The sequence below is a fragment of the Salvelinus fontinalis genome, chromosome 30, assembly GCF_029448725.1.
Source record: "Salvelinus fontinalis isolate EN_2023a chromosome 30, ASM2944872v1, whole genome shotgun sequence".
NCBI classification, from domain to species: Eukaryota; Metazoa; Chordata; class Actinopteri; order Salmoniformes; family Salmonidae; genus Salvelinus; species Salvelinus fontinalis.
This window is the reverse complement of record NC_074694.1, coordinates 9,394,738-9,413,030: the sequence shown is the minus strand read 5'-3', so window position 1 is coordinate 9,413,030 and position 18,293 is coordinate 9,394,738. Positions and strand designations below refer to the sequence as shown.

General features: G+C 38.4%; 1 protein-coding gene across 10 annotated transcripts in view; it reads right to left on the bottom strand.

The window, feature by feature from the left end:
• LOC129828606 (calcium-activated potassium channel subunit alpha-1-like) overlaps positions 1-18,293 on the bottom strand; it is a 239,478-nt gene that overhangs the window by 19,137 nt on the left and 202,048 nt on the right. For all 10 annotated transcript variants that reach the window (XR_008755259.1, XM_055889670.1, XM_055889671.1 and 7 more), the window contains 3 exons: positions 7,154-7,277; positions 6,394-6,618; positions 872-1,064 (listed from right to left, as the gene is read on the bottom strand). Coding sequence is in view for 9 of the 10 variants with exons in the window: in XM_055889670.1 (XP_055745645.1) it covers positions 872-1,064; positions 6,394-6,618; positions 7,154-7,277 (542 nt within the window). In the remaining variant the exon portion in view is untranslated. The remainder of the gene's footprint in view (positions 1-871; positions 1,065-6,393; positions 6,619-7,153; positions 7,278-18,293) is intronic.

Below are 18,293 nucleotides of genomic sequence, written 5' to 3'. Positions count from 1 at the left end.
CATCTCATTTCACTTCCAAGCCTCACACGATGTCAGGAAATGTTTGATATAATAGTCATAAATTACTTACTGTATCATTTTTGTGTTGTAAAATTGATTTCAAAATAATAATAAGAATCAAATGTGTAAGATAATCTACAATTTAATTTGCTTAATGCCAGGATGATGCCAGGATGATGCCCTGATAATGCCCTGATAATGCCCTGATAATGCCAATTACCAACAAGTAGCCATAGTCATTGCAACCTGGGAACAATCATCACCAGGTATTCCTGTCAAACACAGGTCAAACACATGCATGCGCACACACACACACACACACACACACACACACACACACACACACACACACACACACACACACACACACACACACACACACACACACACACACACACACACACACACACACACACACACAGTGTTTTACAGCTAACTTTGTGGGGACACAGAATTCAGTCTCATTCAAAATCCTATTTTTCCTAACCACTAACCATTAACCTAGCCCTCAAACGTACTTTTAACCTTAAACCTAACCTTAACCCAAAAACCTAACCTTAACTCTAATTCTAACTCCTAACACTAAACGTAATTCTTACCCTAACACTAATGTTAACCTTAACCCTAAACCCCCTAGAAATAGCATTTGAACTTGTGGGGACTAACAAAATGTCCCCAGTTGGTCAAATTTTAGTTTGTTTACTATTCTTGTGGGGATTTCTGGTCCCCACAAGAATAGTTAAACACGTCCACACACACACATACACACACACACTAATCCCTAACCCGTACCGGTACCCTTACCCTAACCTTATCCTGAAAACCTAACCTTAACCCTAACCCTAAACCTAACCCTAAACCCCTTCCTTACCTTGGGAGGTAGCCTGCAACACCCCGATGCTGTCGTCAAACTGCATAGACTTGATGTTGAGTGACGCCAGGATGCATTCCTTATCCTGCAGTGAAGCGTCGTCGATATTGCTCTGATTGGCCGACAGGATGACACACATGTCACAGAGGTTGATATTGACGGCCCTCAGATCGGCCCGGCTTAATGGTGTGCCCTGTGACAGGAGGTGAACAAACGTTATGTTATTCTACAATGTGACAGGAGATGAGCAAACATAATGCTATTCTACAATGACTTGTACAACACTGTACATAAAAAAGACACAGACAATTTGGCATGGGCACTCAGATCCTTAGAAATGTCTACCACATCGAGAGAATACTGACTGGCTGTATCACAGCGGCAAATGCACTCACTAGACTATATACACACACTATATACACACTCACTAGACAATGTATACACACTATATACACACTCACTAGACTATATATACACAACACTATATACACTCACTAGACTATATACACACTCACTAGACTATATATACACAACACTATATACACTCACTAGACTATATACACACTCACTAGACTATATATACACACTATATACACACTCACTAGACTATATACACACTATATACACACTCACTAGACTATATACACACTATATACACACTCACTACACTATATACACACTATATACACACTCACTAGGCTATATATACACACTATATACACACTCACTAGACTATATATACACACTATATACACACTCACTAGGCTATATATACACACTATATACACACTCACTAGACTATATATACACACTATATACACACTCACTAGGCTATATATACACACTATATACACACTCACTAGACTATATATACACACTATATACACACTCACTAGACTATATACACACTATATACACACTCACTAGGCTATATATACACACTATATACACACTCACTAGACTATATATACACACTATATACACACTCACTAGGCTATATATACACACTATATACACACTCACTACACTATATATACACACTATATACACACTCACTAGGCTATATATACACACTATATACACACTCACTACACTATATATACACACTATATACACACTCACTAGGCTATATATACACACTATATACACACTCACTAGACTATATACACACTATATACACACTCACTAGGCTATATATACACACTATATACACACTCACTACACTATATATACACACTATATACACACTCACTAGGCTATATATACACACTATATACACACTCACTACACTATATATACACACTATATACACACTCACTAGGCTATATATACACACTATATACACACTCAGTACACTATATATACACACTATATACACACTCACTAGGCTATATATACACTATATACACACTCACTACACTATATACACACTATATACACACTCACTAGGCTATATATACACACTATATACACATTCACTAGACTATATATACACACTATATACACACTCACTAGACTATATATACACACTATATACACACTCACTAGACTATATACACACTCACTACACTATATACACACTATATACACACTCACTAGGCTATATATACACACTATATACACACTCACTAGACTATATATACACACTATATACACACTCACTAGGCTATATATACACACTATATACACACTCACTAGACTATATATACACACTATATACACACTCACTAGGCTATATATACACACTATATACACACTCACTAGACTATATATACACACTATATACACACTCACTAGGCTATATATTCACACTATATACACACTCACTAGGCTATATATACACAACACTATATACACACTCACTAGACTATATACACACTCACTAGACTATATATTCACACTATATACACACTCACTAGACTATATATACACACTATATACACACTCACTAGACTATATATACACACTATATACACACTCACTAGACTATATACACACTATATATTCACACTCACCAGACTATATATACACACTATATATTCACACTCACTAGACTATATATTCACACTCACTAGACTATATATACACACTATATATTCACACTCACTAGACTATATATACACACTATATATTCACACTCACTAGACTATATATACACACTATATATTCACACTCACTAGACTATATATTCACACTCACTAGACTATATACACACTATATATTCACACTCACTAGACTATATATACACACTATATATTCACACTCACTAGACTATATATACACACTATATACACACTCACTAGACTATATATACACACTATATACACACTCACTAGACTATATACACACTATATATTCACACTCACTAGACTATATATACACACTATATATTCACACTCACTAGACTATATATTCACACTCACTAGACTATATATTCACACTATATACACACTCACTAGACTATATATACACACTATATACACACTCACTAGACTATATATACACACTATATACACACTCACTAGACTATATACACACTATATACACACTCACTAGACTATATATACACACTATATACACACTCACTACACTATATATACACACTATATACACACTCACTAGGCTATATATACACTATATACACACTCACTACACTATATACACACTATATACACACTCACTAGGCTATATATACACACTATATACACACTCACTAGGCTATATATACACACTATATACACACTCACTAGGCTATATATACACACTATATACACACTCACTAGACTATATATACACACACTCACTAGGCTATATATACACACTATATACACACTCACTAGACTATATATACACAACACTATATACACACTCACTAGACTATATATACACACTATATACACACTCACTAGGCTATATATACACACTATATACACACTCACTACACTATATATACACACTATATACACACTCACTAGGCTATATATACACACTATATACACACTCACTACACTATATATACACACTATATACACACTCACTAGGCTATATATACACACTATATACACACTCACTAGACTATATACACACTATATACACACTCACTAGGCTATATATACACACTATATACACACTCACTACACTATATATACACACTATATACACACTCACTAGGCTATATATACACACTATATACACACTCACTACACTATATATACACACTATATACACACTCACTAGGCTATATATACACACTATATACACACTCAGTACACTATATATACACACTATATACACACTCACTAGGCTATATATACACTATATACACACTCACTACACTATATACACACTATATACACACTCACTAGGCTATATATACACACTATATACACATTCACTAGACTATATATACACACTATATACACACTCACTAGACTATATATACACACTATATACACACTCACTAGACTATATACACACTCACTACACTATATACACACTATATACACACTCACTAGGCTATATATACACACTATATACACACTCACTAGACTATATATACACACTATATACACACTCACTAGGCTATATATACACACTATATACACACTCACTAGACTATATATACACAACACTATATACACACTCACTAGACTATATATACACTATATACACACTCACTAGGCTATATATACACTATATACACACTCACTAGACTATATATACACAACACTATATACACACTCACTAGGCTATATATACACACTATATACACACTCACTAGACTATATATACACAACACTATATACACACTCACTAGGCTATATATACACTATATACACACTCACTAGACTATATATACACTATATACACACTCACTAGACTATATATACACAACACTATATACACACTCACTAGACTATATATACACTATATACACACTCACTAGGCTATATATACACTATATACACACTCACTACACTATATACACACTATATACACACTCACTAGGCTATATATACACACTATATACACACTCACTAGGCTATATATACACACTATATACACACTCACTACACTATATATACACACTATATACACACTCACTAGGCTATATATACACACTATATACACACTCACTAGACTATATATACACACTATATACACACTCACTAGGCTATATATACACACTATATACACACTCACTAGACTATATATACACAACACTATATACACACTCACTAGACTATATATACACTATATACACACTCACTACACTATATATACACACTCACTAGACTATATATTCACACTATATACACACTCACTAGACTATATATACACACTATATACACACTCACTAGACTATATATACACACTATATACACACTCACTAGACTATATACACACTATATACACACTCACTAGACTATATATACACACTATATACACACTCACTATACTATATATACACACTATATACACACTCACTAGACTATATATTCACACTATATACACACTCACTAGACTATATATACACACTATATACACACTCACTAGACTATATATACACACTATATACACACTCACTATACTATATATTCACACTATATATTCACACTCACTAGACTATATATACACACTATATATTCACACTCACTAGACTATATATTCACACTCACTAGACTATATATACACACTCACTATACTATATATTCACACTATATACACACTCACTGACACATACACCACATCCACGCATTCCGACACAACACAAACACACATACACGTTACACACACCCCTTTACACTCATCATATGCTACTGCTGCTCTGTTCTTTATTTTATTATTATTATTATCTATCCTGATGTCTAGTCACTTTTCCCTGCCTTTATGTACTAATCTACCTCAAATACCTTATTATTATCTATCCTGATGTCTAGTCACTTTTCCCTGCCTTTATGTACATATATATGTCAAATACCGTATTATTATCTATCCTGATGCCTAGTCACTTTACCCTGCCTTCACATAAATATCTACCTCAAATACCTTATTATTTTCTATCCTGATGTCGAGTCACTTTACCCTGCCTTCATGTACATATCTACCTCAAATACCTTATTATTATCTATCCTGATGCCTAGTCACTTTACCCTGCCTTCATGTACATATGTACCTCAAATACCTTATTATTATCTATCCTGATGTCTAGTCACTTTACCCTGCCTACATGTACATATGTACCTCAAATACCTCGTACCGCTGCACTTTTATCTGGTATTGTACTTCCTGTATCTAGCTCCATTGTTGAGCATTTTATTCCTCGTGTTACTATTGTATTATTTATTTTGGGAAGGGCTCGTAAGCAAGCCTTTCACGGTAAAGTCTGCACACGTTGTATTCGGAGCATGTGACAAATATATTTTTTATTTATTTATTTATTTATTTTATTTAGTGTCTTTCTTCTGGAGGAAAACACACTGACGATATCAATTTTCTAAATGTGATTTAGCTCAACTCACAGGTAAGATGGAGACTTTGGGGAAGTTGTGAAGGGTCTCCCATTCCCTCTTCAGGTACTCCAGAGAACCCACAAACACGATGGGTTTCAGCTCGTGGTAGTGGAAGTTGCTAGCTCTCAGAGGCATCACAAGGTTCCTAAGGCCCACCAAAGCAGACTTTGCGTCTCCAAATATACAGACAACCACGTGGCCGCTTAGAACAGTCATGGCAGCTTCGCTCCGGGTCTGAAATGGTCAGACAGAACCAAACGGGTATGTAAAATTACAACAATACAACTTTATTGTCTAATTTAAATTGTAAAATGTGTCTATTACCATTTAGCAATGTGTGCAGATGATTTATTTTCATTCAGTTAATCTGAATATTTTAGAGAAGAAATTGTCCATAAAAATGATAATTAGCCTACTGTAATATTTATAGACTGTCATTGTAATTAACAAATTGCAATATAACATATTGATATAAGAAATGTCCTATACACAGGACCCCCTCAGTGGAACAAATGGCATGTCAACCGCCTCATTACAACGTGTTTAACTGCCCTGTCCATGTCTGGTGGAACTTTGTGACACGACAAATCTGTCACAGGGAGAGAACCGTGTCCCAAAATGTCACACTATAACCTTTATAGTGCACTACTGTTGACCAGGGCCCACACGGAAAATCTCAAAGTAGTGCACCATATAGGGAATTAAGGTGCCATTTGGGACACGACTAGTGATGAATGACCACCTCAGCGTGAGGGAGTGAGGTACCCACCAAGATGACCTTCTCGATGTCTTTGGACTGGCACCAGTGGAACATCCCTGTGGAGTCGTACTTTTTCACGTTCACGTCCATGTTCTCAATCTGTTCGTTCCCCGGCATGAGGAGAGGGTCATGCCTAATCAAACAAAAGAAAAAGAAGGAGAGAGAAGAGAGAGAAGAGAAATGGAGGGATGAGAGATAGACCTTGAGGGAGGATTGGAGGCTTGTCGTCATTGTGTCATTTTAAAACGTATTGAACTGGCGCGTTGTCGGCGGCTCAATATTTGAACATCAAGGTGAAGGGATTATTAGGCAATAAATTGAGAAGCATTATTTATATGCGCTCGTATAGCTGGAAAGCGGCTCGTTGGTTGGTGAGACATATTCATCTGGTTTATATTTCATCTGAGCAGATATAGATGCATGTACTGTATATCATGCATGAAAGCAAGAGATTAAGGACGTCAGGATACTAAAGGATGTTTAGTCGACATCTCAGAAGAACCTTCAGGTAAGGGAACCTGACTACTGCTTACACTATGGATGTGTCCAAATGGCACCTTATTCCTTATTATAGTGCACTACTTTTGACCAGATCCCTATGGCACCCTATTCCCTATATAGTGCACTACTTTGGAACAGAGCCCTATGGCACCCTATTCCCTATATAGTGCACTACTTTGGAACAGAGCCCTATGGGAAAGGGAATGGGTGCCTTTGGGACACACTCTGTGTTCGCGCCCTCTTTCATGGGTGTTAAGTGTCCCTGCACTCAACATAGCACTTTACTTCCTTTGGGTTTTTACTGGACTCTATTTATCATGACTTCCCATCAAATGTCAGTTTCTATCCTTCAAACAGACTCATCAATATAACATTAGAAACATTTTTAAGGGGATCTGCAAACAAATCACATTTACTCAAAATCGAAGCATTTTTCATATACATTTTTTCCCCTGCTTATTCCTGTCAGAAGCGATCCGTGGAGACGACAGTGGAGACGCCAACGAACTGCAGAATCATCAGACTGAGTGACATCTAGGACAGCGGTGTGGCGGAAGAAGGAAGGAGAATGCACTGCCACTGGATGCCTCCGAAATGGCACCCTATTCCCTATTATAGTGCACTACTTTACACTAAGGCCCATGGAACTTTGGTCCAAAGTAGTGCACTATATTGGGAATAGATTGCCATTTGGGACGAACCCTCTGACTGGCATGAGCATGGAGAATTACGGCCTTCTTACAGCTTCTGACGGTATGCTCCTCACGGTAAAGACTTAACAGGCCGCACTTAATATTTCATCGATTTGCCCAATCATATTTTCTTTCTAAACTGAAGGCTATTAATGTTTAACCATCCAAGCGTTGTGTGTGTATGTCAGGACCAAATAAACAATGTTACTAATTACTGAGAGAGGTTATGAGCATCTGAGCTTGATGCTATCGTACACTGACCACTGAAGTGGTCATCGAACAAGGGTACCTATCTGTGGTTGTAGTGTGTGCTGACGCTAAAACAGAGATGAGATTTTAAAAACAGTGTAATATTAATATTGTGGTGGCAGATAGGGTAGGCCTCTCATTTCACATGGGGCCAATCTTAAAGCTCATTGTATATGGAATTAATAATTAGGATATAACGCCCAATCACCAAGTGCTACAGGCCTAGAAAAAAAGCATGCCTTTTACCATATTTAACTTTGAAAATAAATATTGGAATAATCTAGTTTTAGTTTCGTACATCGTCACTAGCTGTTGTTACAACATGGATTTGTCAAATTAGTGAAGATTAAACTCTGAAATATGGACAGGAAACATCTGCCTTCATCCCTAGACCTTTAAATACTTCATATATTTTATTAGTTAAGAGCACTGTACCTTTGCTCTGTATGGACATTAGAAGAATGTCACCCCTAAGTAAGGTTTTAAGTATGACGGTGTCAGCTGAAACTGCAATCCCTCAGGCTACATGAGACAGGAGAGCTAAAATGTCTGTGTCTGTGGGGATTTACCCCGAAGGCTATAGCCATAATGTTCTCCCTCTCAGGAAGGTAGTTGGATAACGCAGGCAAACGTCTTCTTTAAAATGCTTTCTACCTCCCAACCGCCAATCTGTCAGGAGAACTCAATTCCACATTCAAAATGACCTGGATATGTGAGACACACAGAAAGGTTGTGTTTAAAATTGGGCTAGCTGAGGTAAAGGTTGTGTTTAAAATGGGGCTAGCTGAGGTAAATGTTGTGTTTAAAATGGGGCTAGCTGAGGTAAATGGTGTGTTTAAATTGGGCTAGCTGAGGTAAATGGTGTGTTTAAATTGGGCTAGCTGAGGGAAAGGTTGTGTTTAAATGGGGCTAGCTGAGGTAAATGTTGTGTTTAAATGGGGCTAGCTGAGGCAATTGTTGTGTTTAAATTGGGCTAGCTGAGGTAAATGTTGCGTTAAAATGGGGCTAGCTGAGGTAAATGTTGCGTTAAAATGAGGCTAGCTGAGGTAAATGGTGTGTTTAAATGGGGCTAGCTGAGGTAAATGTTGTGTTAAAATGGGGCTAGCTGAGGTAAATGTTGCGTTAAAATGAGGCTAGCTGAGGTAATTGTTGTGTTTAAATGGGGCTAGCTGAGGTAAATGTTGTGTTTAAATGGGGCTAGCTGAGGTAAATGTTGCGTTAAAATGAGGCTAGCTGAGGTAATTGTTGTGTTTAAATGGGGCTAGCTGAGGTAATTGTTGTGTTTAAATGGGGCTAGCTGAGGTAAATGTTGTGTTTAAATGGGGCTAGCTGAGGTAATTGTTGTGTTTAAATGGGGCTAGCTGAGGTAAAGGGTAAAGTTTTGGTTGTAATCATACATCGTGCAGTACTTGAAAATGTGAAGAGACACTACATGATCAAAAGTATGTGGATACCTGCTCGTCGAACAGCTCATTCCAGAATAATGGGCATTAATATGGAGTTTGTCCCCCTTTGCTGCTATAACAGCCTCCACTCTTCTGGGAAGGCTTTCAACTAGATGTTTCAACATTGCTGCGGGGACAGTCACAAGAGCATTAGTGAGGTCAGGCACTGATGTTGGGCGATTAGGCCTGGCTCTCAGTCGGCGTACCAATTCATCCCAAAGGTTTTTCGATGAGGTTGAGCTCTGTGCAGAGCCCTGACTATGCGCAAGTTCTTTCACACCAATCTCAACAAACCATTTCTGTATGGACTTTGTGCATGGGGGCATTGTCATGCTGAAACGGGAAAGGGCCAAACTGTTGCCACAAAGTTGGAGCACAGAATTGTCTAGAATGTCATTGTATGCTGTAGCATTAAGATTTCCCTTCACTGGAACTAAGGGGCCTAGCCCGAACCTTGAAAAACAGCCCCAGACCATTATTCCTCCTCCACCAAACTTTATAGTTGGCACTATACATTCGGGCAGGGAGCGTTCTCCTGGCATCCGCCGAACCCAGATTTGTCCGTCGGACTGCCAGATAGTGAGGCGTGATTCATCACCCCAGAGAATGCGTTTCCACTGCTCTACACCACTCCAGCCGATGCTTGGCATTGCGCATGGGGATCTTAGGCTTGTGTGCGTGTGGCTGCTCAGCCATGGAAATCTATTTCACGAAGCTCCCGACGAACAGTCAATGTTACTTCCAGAGGCAGTTTGAAACTTGGTAGTGAGTGTTGCAACCAAGGACAGCCGTTAGACGTTTCCACTTCACAATAACAGCACTTGACCGGGGCAGCTCTAGCAGGGCAGCAATTTGACGAACTGACTTGTTGGAATGGTGGCATCCTATGACAGTGCCACGTTGAAAGTCACTAAGCTCTTCAGTAAGGCCATTCTACTGCCAACTTTTGTCTATGGAGAGTGCATGGCTGTGTGCTCGATTTTATACACCTGTTAGCAACAGGTGTGGCTGAAATAGCCAAATCCTCTAATTTGAAGGGGTGTCCACATACGTTTGTAAATATAGTGTATGTGTAACAGTATAACTTTAAACCGTCCCCTCGCCCCGACACGGGCGCGAACCAGGGACCCTCTGCACACATCAACAACTGACACCCACGAAGCGTCGTTACCCATCGCTCCACAAAAGCCGCGGCCCTTGCAGAGCAAGGGGAAACCCTACATCTAGGTTTCAGAGCAAGTGACGTAACTGATTGAAACGCTACTAGCGCGTACCCGCTAACTAGCTAGCCATTTCACATCCGTTACATATGTTAAACATTTATTTTCGTAATAAGGCTTGCTTCCCGCTTATGGCTAGAAAGAAGCTTGTTCAGGCCACTATTCTCGCTGTAATGGAACATGGTGACTTGTTGTATATGCCTGCAGCCTCCTCTGTCTTACAGAGACTGGACTCTGTTTATCATGCAGCCTCATCTGTCTTACAGAGACTGGACTCTGTTTATCATGCAACCTCCAGAGACTGGACTCTGTTTATCATGCAACCTCTGTCTTACAGAGACTGGACTCTGTTTATCATGCAACCTCCAGAGACTGGACTCTGTTTATCATGCAACCTCTGTCTTACAGAGACTGGACTCTATTTATCATGCAACCTCTGTCTTACAGAGACTGGACTCTGTTTATCATGCAACCTCTGTCTTACAGAGACTGGACTCTATTTATCATGCAACCTCCAGAGACTGGACTCTGTTTATCATGCAACCTCTGTCTTACAGAGACTGGACTCTATTTATCATGCAACCTCCTCTGTCTTACAGAGACTGGACTCTGTTTATCATGCAACCTCTGTCTTACAGAGACTGGACTCTATTTATCATGCAACCTCTGTCTTACAGAGACTGGACTCTATTTATCATGCATCCATGTACTTTATTACAATTGCCAAGTCTCTCACCCACCATTGCACCTTGTACCAAATGGAAGGTTGGACCTCACTTTATATGCGCAGAAAGATACATTTGTATGTGTTCATCTACAAAGCCCCTCTGTAGTCTGGTCTCCTTCACCACCAGCAGTTACCATACCCGGTCTGCTAGGTGGTTGCTACTTAAAGTCCCCGGGACATTTACAGTATTAGACAAGACTGCCTTCTCGTCTTGAGCCTCAGAAACATGGAATAGTCTACAATCCCTGCTTCATCTAGATGTGTTAGTGTCACTGAATGAATTTAAAATATTGACGGGAGACTCTGTTGCAGAGGAGTGTAAATACTTTTTTTAGGCTGGATCATGTTGTGTTGTATTGTATTGTTGTATGTTTTAATTCTGTAATGTATTGATTGTTGCTGCCTTGTTGGCCAGGTCTCCCTTGAAAAAGAGACTCTGTGTCTCATTGGGCTTTTCCTGGTTAAATAAAGGTTAAATAAATTTTTACAAATACATTTTAGGATAATACATTTTACGAAATTGGCCTAGTGCTCACAATGGTTGATCATCACAAAGATCAACATTTATTTTAGCAATTGGTCCAGTAGTTGCCTTCACTGTAAAATTTTCCCTTGTAAATTCACAGCATTATACTGGCAGCAAAGTCGCCAGGTAAATACTGTAATTTTGCTTTACAGCAGGGATGCTGTATCATGTTTTATACTAAGCAAAACAGTTCTGTATTATACAACTCTGCTGCCAGTATAATCCTATAAATTTACACTTCAGTATGTTACCGTGATCAGTTTTACGATACCACTACACTTACTGTAATCTATTTTCTGTAATTGCAATGAATTAATGAATGTATGAATTAATTAATTAAATTAATTGAGGGGAGGCGGAGTTTGTATGTTACTGAAATTGCAAGGGATTACAGCAGGTTGACTTCTAGGTAATGTGTTTACATATTACAACATATCAAATATATATTAACATTTGGTTTTAATATCTCTTGCACTTCAAGAGGCCTCAATACTCTACTAGAAAATCATAAGCTGGAGCACCTTTATTTGACCAATCAAGAGCAAATAGTTATTCACAACGCCGGCCTGACGTAGTGTTCTTTATGATCGGTAGGAAGGTGAGAGGAAGAGCAGAAGAACAGGTGTTAATATAAGAGTGAAAACATTTAGTGATTTTACACCCCCCCCCCCCCCCGGTACATATTTCATTACCAGCACGTTTCATCACTCACTCAGTGGAGGCCTGTCACTTCAATCTGCGCTCCCCGCCATTACTGGTGAGTGAGGCACAGACTATGTCTGCCAAGATAGCTATCTCTCACAGTCTCAGACACAGTGAGTCCCAAATGGAACTCGATTCGCTATATAGTGCATTACCTTTTGACCAGGGCCCACCTGGTCATTAGTAGTGCACTATGTAGGGAATATGGTGCCATTTGGGACGTAGTCACTGTCAACCTACACCGCCGCTCGCCTCAGCTGCACTGTTCCCGACATGACGTGTGTCACGATGCGGACGAGTGCGAGCTAACGCTGTGTGACTTTGTCTTATGACCCATGAGGGCTCTGTGGAAATAGAGTTCGTCTCAGCCAGGAGGAAATCACCAAGGAGAGGGGTAGATGTGACTTGTTACTTCAGTGACACGTCACATTCTCTCTCTGCCGTCATCAGGAGATGGCTATATCGCCATGTCCGTCGTTTCTCAAATAGCACCCTAGTCCCTACTTTTGATCAAAACCAAGTGCACTATGTAGGAAAGAGGGGTCCATTTGGGACACAATCCTATATCTAATATCTCTACAGCTGATTCTACTGACTCTACTTCCAGGGATCAACTTCTATAGTTTTTGACTTCAGAAAGATGTATCTAAAGTGTGTTTTAACTTTGTTTTTACCAGGAGGCAGGTAGCCTAGCGGTTAGAGCGTTAGGCCAGTAACTGAAAGGTCGCTGGTTTCAATACCCCAACCGACAAGGTGAAAAATCTGTTGATGTGCCCTTGAGCAAGGCACTTAACCTTAATTTCCCCCGGGGGCAACGTGCTACTATGGCTGACCCTGTAAAACAACACATTTCACTGCACCCATCTGGTGTATGTGACAATACAGCTTCTTTTTTCTTCTTAAAAATAAATAATATTATTGCTTTCATCAACACGTACTGTAGGCTATGTGTTTCATTATTTTCACTATGTAGATTGAGTGGATTGAAATTGTTATGAATGACATGGGTTTCAAATCCATCCACAATTTCTTTTTTTTTTAACTAGTTTTTATTTAATTTAAATTCTAATTAGTAAATATTTATCCTGACTAGCTACTGTACATTGTAGACTTATCACTGTGATGAATGAATTTTAGATTCACTTTCAACATGAAAGATAAAACATCCGTAGCATATAAAAATCCATGCATTTTAGAACATAGGAGTTGACAGCTCAACTGAGTGGAAACTCTGCTAGAAGCTGGGCCTTTTAAAAGGGCTCTTCCAGCATTCCCTTTAGTAAGAGCACTGTAGCTCCTAGCTGTGAATGAGCATTCACTCCCTCCCGCTCCGCTCCAGCAGGCAATGGAATCAGGCAATGGCTTTGAAAATCCCCCCCCCCCCCCCCCCCCCCCCCCCCCCCATCATACAAACTGACAAAGGCATGCTTTTCAAAAACCCACAGCCAATCTGTTGATCATTACTTATTTACAAGGGCCGTGGGGCCCCCAGGTCCTGTAGAAAACACATGGTATACGTAACCAGATGTTTCTTCTATCAGCTTGTAGAAATAAAGTATCCCTTAGGCTACTGCAAACAATCGCTTCTTCGAGTTCACAGTGCAGGCAGCCAGGCAGCCAGGCAGCCAGACAGCCAGGCAGCCAGACAGCCAGGCAGCCAGACAGCCAGACAGCCAGGCAGCCAGACAGCCAGACAGCCAGGCAGCCAGGCAGCCAGACGATGCATCGTGTAGCACCTTAGTATTTCATGAAAGATTAGGTCAGTATACAGTACTAGATCAGATCAGTATACAGTACTAGATCAGATCAGTATACAGTACTAGACAGATCAGTATACAGTATTATATCAGATCAGTATACAGTATTAGATCAGGTCAGTATACAGTACTAGATCAGATCCACCTGTTTACAGTACTAGATCAGATCAGTATACAGTATTATATCAGATCAGTATACAGTACTAGACAGATCAGTATACAGTACTAGATCAGACCAGTATACAGTACTAGACAGATCAGTATACAGTATTATATCAGATCAGTATACAGTACTAGATCAGATCAGTATACAGTACTAGATCAGACCAGTATACAGTACTAGACAGATCAGTATACAGTATTATATCAGATCAGTTTACAGTACTAGACAGATCAGTATACAGTATTATATCAGATCAGTATACAGTACTAGACAGATCAGTATACAGTACTAGATCAGACCAGTATACAGTACTAGACAGATCAGTATACAGTATTATATCAGATCAGTATACAGTACTAGACAGATCAGTATACAGTACTAGATCAGATCAGTATACAGTATTAGATCAGATCAGTATACAGTACTAGACAGATCAGTATACAGTATTATATCAGATCAGTATACAGTACTAGACAGATCAGTATACAGTACTAGATCAGACCAGTATACAGTACTAGACAGATCAGTATACAGTATTATATCAGATCAGTATACAGTACTAGACAGATCAGTATACAGTATTATATCAGATCAGTATACAGTACTAGACAGATCAGTATACAGTATTATATCAGATCAGTATACAGTACTAGACAGATCAGTATACAGTACTAGACAGATCAGTATACAGTATTAGATCAGATCGGTATACAGTACTAGACAGATCAGTATACAGTATTATATCAGATCAGTATACAGTACTAGACAGATCAGTATACAGTACTAGATCAGATCGGTATACAGTACTAGATCAGACCAGTATACAGTACTAGATCAGATCCACCTGTATATTGTACTGAATCAGATCCACCTGTTTACAGTACTAGATCAGATAAGTATACAGTACTAGATCAGATCAGTATACAGTATTAGATCAGATCAGTATACAGTACTAGATCAGATCAGTATACAGTACTAGACAGATCAGTATACAGTACTAGACAGATCAGTATACAGTACTAGACAGATCAGTATACAGTATTAGACAGATCAGTATACAGTACTAGACAGATCAGTATACAGTATTAGATCAGATCCACCTGTATACAGTACTAGATCAGATCAGTATACAGTACTAGACAGATCAGTATACAGTACTAGACAGATCAGTATACAGTATTAGACAGATCAGTATACAGTACTAGACAGATCAGTATACAGTATTATATCAGATCAGTATACAGTATTATATCAGATCAGTATACAGTACTAGATCAGATCAGTATACAGTATTAGATCAGATCAGTATACAGTACTAGATCAGATCAGTATACAGTATTAGATCAGATCAGTATACAGTACTAGACAGATCAGTATACAGTACTAGATCAGATCAGTATACAGTACTAGATCAGATCAGTATACAGTACTAGATCAGATCAGTATACAGTACTAGATCAGATCAGCATACAGTATTAGATCAGATCAGTATACAGTACTAGATCAGATCAGTATACAGTACTAGACAGATCAGTATACAGTACTAGATCAGATCAGTATACAGTATTATATCAGATCAGTACACAGTACTAGATCAGATCGGTATACAGTATTAGACAGATCAGTATACAGTATTATATCAGATCAGTATACAGTACTAGACAGATCAGTATACAGTATTATATCAGATCAGTATACAGTACTAGATCAGATCAGTATACAGTATTAGATCAGATCAGTATACAGTACTAGACAGATCAGTATACAGTACTAGATCAGATCAGTATACAGTACTAGATCAGATCAGTATACAGTACTAGATCAGATCAGTATACAGTACTAGATCAGATCAGTATACAGTATTAGATCAGATCCACCTGTATACTGTACTAGATCAGATCGGTATACAGTATTAGATCAGATCAGTATACAGTATTAGATCAGATCAGTATACAGTACTAGATCAGATCAGTATACAGTACTAGATCAGGTCTGTATACAGTACTAGATCAGATCCACCTGTTTACAGTACTAGACAGATCAGTATACTATACTAGATCAGATCAGTATACAGTATTAGATCAGATCAGTATACAGTACTAGATCAGATCAGTATACAGTACTAGATCAGGTCTGTATACAGTACTAGATCAGATCGGTATACAGTACTAGATCAGATCAGTATACAGTACTAGATCAGATCAGTATACAGTACTAGATCAGATCAGTATACAGTACTAGATCAGACCAGTATACAGTACTAGATCAGATCAGTATACTGTACTAGATCAGATCAGTATACAGTACTAGATCAGATCAGTATACAGTACTAGATCAGATCAGTATACAGTACTAGATCAGATCAGTATACAGTACTTGATCAGATCAGTATACAGTATTAGATCAGATCCACCTGTATACTGTACTAGATCAGATCGGTATACAGTATTAGATCAGATCAGTATACAGTACTAGATCAGACCAGTATACAGTACTAGACAGATCAGTATACTATACTAGATCAGATCAGTATACAGTATTAGATCAGATCAGTATACAGTACTAGATCAGATCAGTATACAGTACTAGATCAGATCAGTATACAGTACTAGATCAGACCAGTATACAGTACTAGATCAGATCAGTATACTGTACTAGATCAGATCAGTATACAGTACTAGATCAGATCAGTATACAGTACTAGATCAGATCAGTATAAAGTATTAGATCAGATCAGTATACAGTACTAGATCAGATCAGTATACAGTACTAGATCAGATCAGTATACAGTACTAGATCAGATCCACCTGTATACTGTACTAGACAGATTGGTATACAGTACTAGATCAGATCAGTATACAGTACTAGATCAGATCAGTATACAGTACTAGATCAGATCAGTATACAGTACTAGACAGATCAGTATACAGTACTAGACCAGTATACAGTACTAGATCAGATCAGTATACAGTACTAGATCAGGTCAGTATACTATACTAGATCAGATCAGTATACAGTACTAGATCAGATCAGTATACAGTATTAGATCAGATCAGTATACAGTACTAGATCAGAATACGGTATTAGATTAGGTCCACCTGTATACCCAGCAGTATTTGCATGGCTAACAGTGGAGTATGATAGGATCGGATGAACTTTAATGTCCA